Source organism: Ahaetulla prasina, unplaced genomic scaffold (assembly GCF_028640845.1).
Source record: "Ahaetulla prasina isolate Xishuangbanna unplaced genomic scaffold, ASM2864084v1 Contig349, whole genome shotgun sequence".
Lineage (NCBI taxonomy): Eukaryota > Metazoa > Chordata > Lepidosauria > Squamata > Colubridae > Ahaetulla > Ahaetulla prasina.
Window position 1 is genome coordinate 1 of NW_026682119.1, and position 10,102 is coordinate 10,102.

The 10,102-nt window shown below is 39.3% G+C and overlaps 1 protein-coding gene across 2 annotated transcripts; it reads right to left on the reverse strand.

Annotated features, from left to right (window-relative positions):
• Window positions 1-382: 382 nt before the first annotated feature.
• Window positions 383-8,753, reverse strand: LOC131187338 (phosphatidylinositol-binding clathrin assembly protein-like). 2 transcript variants are annotated; one of them, XM_058161587.1, is made up of 8 exons: window positions 8,481-8,753; window positions 7,286-7,409; window positions 6,312-6,448; window positions 4,880-4,983; window positions 2,270-2,416; window positions 1,726-1,836; window positions 633-749; window positions 383-535 (listed from the first exon to the last, which is right to left on the reverse strand). In XM_058161587.1, the coding sequence occupies exons 2-8, from the start codon at window positions 7,361-7,363 to the stop codon at window positions 501-503; spliced, it is 729 nt and encodes a 242-aa protein (XP_058017570.1). In that variant the 5' UTR covers window positions 7,364-7,409; window positions 8,481-8,753; the 3' UTR covers window positions 383-500. The 2 variants fall into 2 exon arrangements, with proteins under 2 accessions (XP_058017570.1, XP_058017571.1); XM_058161588.1 differs by lacking the exon at window positions 2,270-2,416 and having other exon boundaries at window positions 384-535; window positions 8,481-8,726.
• Between the last annotated feature and the right edge of the window lie 1,349 nt (window positions 8,754-10,102).

Here is a 10,102-nt window from a genome sequence, read left to right on the forward strand (position 1 = left end):
GCACTTTTGTTTGCATTCGCACTATAGCACCATTTAGTTTCACTTACGTAACGTGAACTAAACTTATGTGCGGACAATACAAATAGTATATTTTCAGAAATTTAAATTGTCACAGGGAATTTTATGAAATCTAATGAAAATGTTGTTAAATAATGCTATGAAAATTTTTTAAAAAGTCAATTAAATTAAAAAAAGAAAAGTGCTTCAGTATCGGACAAAACCCCTACCACCCACCATGAAAGCTGGAACGCCCACTGGTGGGTGGCAGGGACCAGGTTGACTACCACTGATTTAAGCATTACTTTGGATAAACAAACTATTGTTTACTAACATGAACTGTTTCAACATAATGCAGCAATCTTCTTCAACTGCTGACTTCCTATAATTATTCTGCTGCAGTGATCAGATTGTGGAAAGCAGGATTAAAAATGTCAACTTAAATTTAAGAACTGTTTATCAATATATAAGCAATTATTTTGAGATAAAATATGTATGTGTTCTCACTTTTTGGGTGGTGTCCCTCCAAATCCAAGATCTGCAAGAAAACCCATCAAAATAATTTAATTTTAAAAAATGAGGATTGCTTTACATAACAAATGTAGAATTACATTTTAAAAAAGCTTTGTACTTACTTCCTACTAGATTAGCAAGTGATGAGTCAAGGTCATTGGCCAAAATCCTCCCACTTTGTTGCCCAATTACATTTCCTCTCTGATTTTGTGCAGCTACTGTTGGTTGTAATACATCATCTGAAAATGAAGGGTAATTCATTAAGAATTAAGTCATGCACAGGCAATTTTATCTTGGCCTGCTAAAATTATAAGGTACCTAGAACAGAATTGGAATGGATCCTGGAGGTCTTCCAGTCCAACCCCCTGCTCGAGCAGGAGACCTATTTCAGGCAAGTGGCTGTCCAGTCTCTTCTTAAAAGCCTCCAGCTATACTACACCCATAACTTCTGAAGGCAAGCTGTTCCACAGGCTGATGGTTCTCACCTTTAGGAAATTTCTCCTTAGTTCTAGGTTGCTTCTCTCCCTGGTTAGTTTCCATCCCTGTTCCTTGTCTTGCCTTTTGGTGCTTTGGAATATGCTGACCCCCCTCGTCTTTTGGTGGCCCTCAAATATTAGAACACTTTAATCATCTTTGCTGCTTTTCTCTGCACTCTTTCCAGTGTTTCAATATGATCTGTCTCATTCTTTCATAGTGGAACTTTCAATCTTTTCTTTTTACAAGTAAGGGCACAAGCCACAAAAATAAAGCTAAACACCATTTTGTGTTAAGTCTGAAGCTAGTTTATGGCTTACAATGACATCATGATTTAAAAGGCTAATAGACTTGACTTTTTTTCTCTGACATGAAATGGCCATGTGAAAGCAGACAAGATTCATACACAACCCAGCTTAAAAAGCCACAACAGGAGTATTACTAGCACAGCTTTTAAATTCCAAAACAGTCCTGTAAGCTATTGTGGTGTTTACATTTTTACAAAAAGGTATCACTATCAAGATACAAGTTTGAGATATTATTAGGCAAGGAGAAATTGTTTAGATATTATAAACCTCTCCTCTTAAGCAATAAATGGTGGATGGATGCCAGGTTATCTCTTGCTGATGAGCAGGTGACTTTCCAGCAAGGCTTTTTAATAAATTACCTTATTTAGAGAAACATAAAGCTAAAAGCTAATCTAAACTTTAAAAAAAGACATGAGAAAAATAAGAGCTTTACCTGCTGTAGTTCCAAAATCATTTATAGTCGATTTTCCACCAAATACAGCATCAAAGTCCACATTAATAGTTGAAGAGGTTGTTTTCTGTGATGCGGAATGAAGAGGGTAACCTAGCAAAACATTGGTCAGATTGAAAGAATTAGTCTTGCAGCCTAAAAGAACAACAAAACCTATCACAAGGACCCCAAAACCAGAGAAGAAAATGAAGAAGGTTGACTATTACCCACTCATCTCGGCAGACAGGCAGATTGCAAAGAATGAATTGAAGCAAGGGCATGCAGAATGTAGAAGAAAATGAAAGGCAAACCCAAAGTATTTTACTATGATTCTAAAACTATGTCAAACAGAAAACATGCACTTTTCATAGAATTATGCCACTTGCAGTCCAAATGAAAATCACCATAATTATTCATTGAAGTAAATAAAAATGGCAATATATTGAGTGGAAACTTAGGCAGAAACTGAATTTCAACTGATGTACATATATAAGAACCAGAATTACAATTTCTATTGGTAGGAAAGAATTAGAGAATTTTTTTTTACCACTAAATAGTTCCACTGTTTGTTTGGAGCCAAAGGTGGAGCTCACAAAAGGAGTTGTACTTTTTACAGCTTCTTCAACCGGTTTCATATCAAAGACATCCAGATGGGGTGGAGACCCAACACAACCATTTGTGGATGAGAAATGTCCTTTCAGGTGACAGCATTAGATAACAAGAAAGGGAAAGAAGAAAAACCAGAAGACAAGTAGTATTCAGGAAAGACAGCATAGTCACAGTCTGCAGAATTCCCAGATATGAGACATTTTTCCTCAAATGGATGTCCCCAGATGTGTTCCAACATGCTAGTTGGTTTTCTTGGAATTGCAAACTAATACATCTAGAAGTTACCAGATTAGGAAAGGATAATACAGACAATCAAAGTTGTAATTTGTTTGTTTTTTAAAAAGGAAAGATCTGATCTCAACCGACTTAAATTCAACACCCCTTCCTTGACCGGGATGCCCTATGCACACTCACTCATGCTCTTGTTACCTCTCACTTGGATTACTGCAATGCTCTCTACATGGGGCTCCCCTTGAAGAGCACCCGGAGGCTCCAGTTGGTTCAGAATGCAGCTGCGCGGGTGATAGAGGGAGCCGCTCGTGGCTCCCATGTAACACCACTCCTGCGCAGGCTGCACTGGCTACCTGTGGTCTTTCGGGTGCACTTCAAGGTTTTGGTTACTACCTTTAAAGCGCTCCATGGCTTAGGGCCAGGGTACTTACGGGACCGCCTACTGCTACCGAATGCCTCCCACCGACCCGCGCCGCACAGAGAGGGACTTCTCAGGGTGCCATCCGCCAAGCAATGTCGGTTGGCCGCCCCAGGAAGGGCCTTCTCTGTGGGGCTCCCACCTCTGGAATGAACTTCCCCTGGACTTCATCAACTGCCTGACCTTCGACCTTCCGCGCAAGCTGAAGACTTATCTGTTTATTCGCACAGGACTGGCATAGGAATTTTAAATAGCTTTTAATATTTGATATAAATTTTATGGGTTTTTTTACGGTTTTAAATGTTTTAATTTGGCCTTATAATAAGTTTTTTAATTATTGTTTTATTTGTATATTATTGCTGTTTTATCTCGGCTGTGAACTGCCCTGAGTCCTTCGGGAGAAGGGTATAAAAATCCAATAAATCTAATCTAAAATCTGTAACTCATACCGGTTTTCTTGCTCTCCAGAGATTGACAACAGAATTCTTAGATCATTTATTGTTTAGGCTTTTAACACAGTTAGCTGATTTGGGAGCCAACAACTCCATCCTAAAATATTTATTTTATTTTTGTTTATTTATTAAATGTGTATGCTGCTTATCTCTCTTACAAGATGACTCTGGACAGCCACTTTCCTCAAAGGGTTTCATTATTTTTATTATGGTGCCAAGGTTGAAGTTGATTGTTGTAATTCTCTTGCTTGACGTTAAGTGATGGAAGATTGGGAAGATCCTGTCTTATCCACATATAAAAGCGAATGCACAAGATAGAAAATTATGCAGTAGAGAAACTACTGGATCTTTATCAGGATTATTATTTTTATGTATCTGGAGAATCAGGGTGAAGCATCTGAGTCAAATGTGCTGCTACTTCAGCAGATTTAATTATGGGCTGAATTAAAGAAAAAGAGGGAGCGTGGCAGGAAGAAAGGAAATCCTGTGTGGTTCATGCTAAGCTGCAAAACATGGTTTATGTATCACAATGGCTAGGTTCATACATGGCACTAAGTCAAGCAATCATATTATGGTTTAGTCTGATGTGTAAAAGTAGCCCAAATTTGCCACAGAATGTGTGATGCCAGGAGAGAAGGTTGGGGGGTTGAAAATTTTATCTGCACTTTGCACTTGAAGCAATTCAGACTGGTGATCAGAAATTCAACTTTTTTGGCAAAATACCACTTGAATTTGCTTCTGCATAAGCAACTGAGAAATGGCAATGTACGTAGAAATAGGTACATTAACCCTTTTTAGCACTATCAGAATGCTAGTAACACAAAGCATTCAAATAATGATGTACTGAATTATTCAATGTACATCCCATCCTTTTTTCCGGGAGCTCAAGACAGCATACATAGCAGTTTCCCTTCATTTTGTCCAACAGCAATCCAGTGGGGTAGGTTAGGTTGAGAGGAAAGGACTGGTCCAAAAGTAGCTCAAACAAGGACCTAAACCAGAATCACCTGTACAAATCTGTAATTTTAAACTATTATTCCACCCTAGTCCTATTTAATTAAAATGAAATATCTTTCCCATTCTCTCAATTAGATCCAATTACACTTCAAATTCTGAAGAACACACTTATTAGTCTCCTCAATTCACCCAAGTTTATGTTGAAATCAAACCACCCAGAAGGAAATAACAATATCACAAAATAGCCAGTGTGTGTAAAAAGTTCAAGCAAGAAATACAGTGAAGTTAATTTGATATATTCTGTGCAGAAGCAGCCCTCTTCCAGATTGTTAGCTACTACTTCTCTGCTGCAGCTGCTAGCGGAAGCAAGAGATACCTGACTTGCATAGCAACAGAGGCTTAGTTGTGTGTTCAGGTGTTCAAGGTAAATTGACAGAGGAAAGAATTCCAAGTAACATCACTGTTTTCTTTAGCCACAAAAGCTGCTTACCTCCCCAGGCACTGCTTGCTGACGTTGCTATGGCTGGAGTACTTTGTACCGTAGGAACAAATGCAGGTTGAAGATCGAAGAGATCGGTAGAAAGGTTGGGCATGCTGAAAGTTTCAAGAAGAATACCAGTTACGCAAAGATCATATTTATTATCTGTGCATCTGAGGGAGCTGAAGTTGAAACTTCAATCTTCCACAATACTGGAAAATGAATGAGAAACCGAACAAGCATCTTAAACTCCACAACAGAAGATTTGTTTACTAAATAGTTCACTTTATTTATTGCAATACAAGATTTACGGTAAATCTTAGGAAGAATCCATTCCATTTGAACCCCACTGCGTCAGAGTCTCTCTCTCTCTCTCCCTCTCTCTCTCTCTCTCCCCCCCCCCCTCTCCCTCTCTGAAAAAATGAAGAAAGTTTGGAGCGAGCATCTTGTTTGAACTGCCCATTAGATCCTTGGGGAAACTTCTCAAGCACCTTCTTGAAAATTCTCAAGATCCATTAGGCAGTTGGGATAGATAGATTTAATAGGTATCTTCCCACTGCAGAGAGGGGTTCACTCGTAAATCTTCATACAAATCTGTCCATGAGAAGAAGTGAAGGTCAGTCCTCCCCATCCCACACACATTTTCAGCTCATGCTGTATCTTGTCCAAGACACCCGAAAGAGAAAGGGAAAGAGGGAGAAATCTAATATGCAACTGTAAGATGAATCAGGTCCATGACTGTCATGGCGTCATTAACTCCTGCATAGCTTCAGACCTCCTTGCAGAAGGAAGGCAGATTGGAATCCAAATGCACAAGCATTTGGAAGCCCCAATTCCACCCCTGAGAGAGGATGAAACTGAGTGTTGCTGAGCAACAGAGGGAGCAGAACACAAGCAAGTGATCTTTCAGGCCCAGTCACATAAACAGGGTTTCATATTTCTTTATTTATGTAGCAGCCCTTCTAGATGCCAGCAGAATCTCATGGATGACAACAGATGCTCCCACCCTACTATGACTGCACCTGATGCCAAACCCAAAACCCACAAGGAAGAATATCCCCATTGTCCCCCACACAGGTTTGAGTGATGCAAGCCAAGTCTCCCCCTCAGTCACAACTAATCATGAAATGAAGTCAATTTCACTCATTAAAAGAGATCTAACATTCCACAACCGCACTGAAAACCCCAGGATTCCAGAGATTTGACATTTCGGTGCCCCGGGAATGAAGACTGAGAGCTGGGAGGAGGGATCCCAGCTCTCAGCCTCTCATCCTATCCTTCAGGGCCTGTCCTGGCTCCTCCCCTTCTCAGCCCCCAGAAACCCCACACACCAGGTTGGGTAAATTTTCCAATGCAAAACAAAATAAACAAGCAGATCATGAATGTTCACCCCAATTAATTTCCAGGTAGCTTTTCCGTGACTAAAATATAAGCCCATGCCTACCTATTGGTAGTTGGGGCGGGGGCTGCAAAGAGGTCAACGGCAGGATTGGTGTTCACACTCTTTCCTGATAAAGTGCTTGGAGAAGCAGAAGTAGAAGTAGAATTGGAAACCACAGAAATCTCTCTCAATCGCTGTTCCTACAAAAAAGAAAAAAGAGATGGCAGTAGATGCTGCATTAGCCTTCTCACACAAAAAAGGTTGAATGCACCAGAAGTGAAACTTCATTATCTTGCGGAAATTAACCCACATCCCTGTCTTGTGACAGGGCTCTCTGGCAAAATATGAAAACAGATTGCTCAACTTTTTCCACAGAAAGCAATGGAATTTTTACATGATTTATGATTTTTACAAGCTAGCCAAACCTCTTTTCAATGGAAAAGAGTCAAGCATTTATGTTACTCTCCTCTCATTGAGTTCAATGGAACCCAAACGTTTTTAGGCTTTGCTTGACTTGTGAATTGAAGCTGTATTAAGGCATATTGTATGACAAACTGAGATTAAGATGACACCACGTGATAAATGACTGCAGTAGCTCTCCCCAATGTTCATTAACTGGGAGAGGTGTGTGTTTCCATTCAGACAAAATGGCAAAAGCAAGAAAGTGGTCCTTTTCTCGGTGAAGCTTGATCTAATGGGCTAAAATTAAGGAAGCTTTTCTTAGAGACATAGCAGAGATTGCTACTGCAAATGCTCAGAGATGGGCGGTATGTAGAAGCAGCTTCTACATGTCAGAGATACTTAGCCCTGCTGGCACAAAAGTTAAAGTGCCCACAACCTGGAGTTTGATCCTGAGGGGGCTCAAGCTTGACTCAGCCTTCCAGCCTTCTGAGGTCAATAAAATGAAGACCCAGAGTGTTGGAGGCAACATGCTGACATTTTAAACCACCCAGAGAGTGCTGTGAAGCACTATGGGGTGGTACAATATACGTCTAAATTCTATTGGCTGTCATGTCTACCAACTCAGGAGTTAATACCTTCAGAGCCTGCAGTCTAGCTTGCTCTTCCTCCAGAGCCTGCTGTTTCTCTCTTTCATCCATTTTACTGAAGGACATTCCTGTGTTGGCCAGGGTGGAAACGGCACTGGAGAGAGTACTTGCTCTGAATTTTAGAGAAAACACACAGACACAAAGGCATTTAGCAGCTCTGAGCCTGAACAAACAGCCTAGAGAAGAACCAGCCTATTTTCTTGGGGGCAGGGGGCTACCCAGGGAGAGAAGGAACCTCTTGTTATACAATTAAATGTTCTTAAATCAATGAAAAAAGAGGTGGATAGGCATTCAGACTGCAATCCTTCACATACTTAACCGATCAAATAAAGATGTTTAAGAGTATCCGCAAACATGGGCAGAAATCTCCAAGGTGGGATGACTACCTGAGTTACATGAATAAATAATCTGAAATGGAAATATTAAGATTCCGGTAATCTTTAACTTACAATGATTTCTCTAGTGACTGTTTGGAATTATAATGGCACTGAAAAAGTGACTTATGACCAATCCTCACACTTAGAACCATTGCAACATACCCACAGTCACATGATCAAAATTCAGGTCCTTGACAACTGGCATATATTTACAACTGTTGCAACATTCCCAGAGTCACCATACTCTCCATTTGCAACTTTCCCAGCCAGCTTCTGAGACGTGCAATCAGTGTAGGAAGCCAGATTGGCTTAATGAGCATGCGATTTACTTAACAACAGCAATGATTTTCTTAACAGCCGTGGCAAAGTAAGCCTGATTCAATTAATTATTGCCTTGCTTAGTGATAGACCCAACTGTAGTCATAAGTTCAGGACTGTTTGTATACAAGTGGGAATTCTCTCAGGAATGAACAGCCTTGTGTTCCTTTCCCTCTTTTAATATCAGGAGATAGCATCACAATTTTGGGACTGTGGTAAGAACTGTTCAATAGGTTTCTGTACATTTTAATTGTCAGCATCTGGTATCGTAACTTTTATTTTAACCAACTGTATTAGTGTAATCTATTCCCTGAAGAACAGGCAGGAACAGAATTAATCCATCTGCTGTCCTCACAAAAAAAAAAACTGAGAGATTTGGTCGAAGTAAGAAAACACAGGTCCAGAGAAGAGATAGGCAAGTGCTAGGAGACATTGGCCAATGATCCAAGATGACAAGTAGCAATCAATTGCAAGCCTCGGGCAATTACCTGCTGGCAGCTGAAACTTCCTTGGTCTTCTTTCCTTCCAAAGAAGCCAGATGCTGCTCCAGGGCTTCAAGCAGACTGCTGGGAGCCTAAAGTTAAAAATCTCATATATATTGGATTCTAAAATTCATTGTATTTAACTTGCATTTTCTGTTCTGAATGTCTACCAAGAGTTAAATTCTATTCTAAGACATCATGGCAAGATGCTTGTAAAAAATAGACTAATGGGATGAGAACCTCCATTTCTACTCTAATTTAGCCGTTTCTCTTGCTTACACCTGACAGAGAGAAAATAATCCAAACGTGGTCTTCTGTATAACAGGATGCAAATAATGATTAAGAACACAGAAGCTATAATAGACCATAGGTCAATTATAGGCTATTGGTCATCAAACCAAAAATCATTTATTCTGAAGCAGCAGTTTTCCAAAATGCAAGAGGTTTTCCAGCACCACTTTTAGCCAGATCAGTAAGTGTTAAACGAGAATCTTCTAGAAGATTCTTGTAGACTAGTCTTCTCAGTCTGGGGAAGTCCTGATAATTTGTGTTGTCTTCTAAATCAACGTTTCTCAACCTTGGCAATATGAAAATGGGTGGACTTCAACTCCTGGAATTCCCTAGCCAATCAGTTGCTACAGTTGACAAACGCTGGCCCAGGCAAGTGGATGCCCAGGTTTTGTGGAGAAAACTGGAGTGCCCAAATACAGTACAGGTAGTCCTTGCCTTATAACAGTTCATTTAGCGACTGTCCAATGTTACAATGGTACTGAAAAAAGTGAGTTATGACCATTTTTCACAGTTACAACCTTTGCAGCATCCCCATGATCACGTGATCAAAATTCAGATGCTTGGCAATTAGTTCATATTTATAACTATTGCTGTGTCCCAAGGTCATGTGGTCACCTTTTATGATTTTCTGACAAGCAAAGTCAGGATTTTACTAGTGAACAACAAATAACAAATTATATGTAGACAATGAATTCTGTTCACCAAAACCTCTTTTACTCAAGTACTGAAACATGAATAGCCAACCTTGTAATCACTTATTTTTAAAACAAAAACCCAAGACATTATTTATAGCATGCCATTTATAACACATTATTTGTAATACACAATAACACACTTATTTCAAATAAAAAGGACTTCTACTTAAATACCCTTGACTATGATATGAAATTATACTACAAACACATTAAATATAGAAATTGATAAATGATTATTCTTCTGCATTATTATCTTTGTGACCTAAATGTGTCAAACTGGCTATCAGAAGTCATTAATTTGCTGCTTGAGAAGGAGTCCAAAAGTGACAAAAATCAGGTGGTGTTCTTTTTGATAACCAGTAATGATGCTGGCCTCAATAAAGCTACATAGAATAAGTAAATGCAATTTTTTTGCCAGAAGGTGGAAAAATAACCTCAATACTTTCCCATTTATGTATATGTTTTTGACTCATGTCAGCCAAACAATAGAAGCAGTAAAAAATATTCTGAAATCAGTTCTGATATCCAGAAAACTTCAAATTCAGAAGTCATTTTATGAACAGGTATTTTCGTCATTTGGCAATTAACTTTAGAAAGTTTCATATGAACCTTTGCATGAGTTGAAATAATCCATCAATTTAT

Excerpts from the sequence above, each read along its gene's own strand:
- LOC131187338 (XM_058161587.1), bottom strand. The coding sequence starts at position 7,363 with ATGTCCTTCAGTAAAATGGATGAAAGAGAGAAACAGCAGGCTCTGGAG. Across the intron at positions 4,984-6,311 it reads CCCGCCCCAACTACCAATAG|CATGCCCAACCTTTCTACCG; the intron begins GTAGGCATGGGC and ends TGAAACTTTCAG. Across the intron at positions 536-632 it reads ACTTGCTAATCTAGTAGGAA|ATCTTGGATTTGGAGGGACA; the intron begins GTAAGTACAAAG and ends GTTTTCTTGCAG.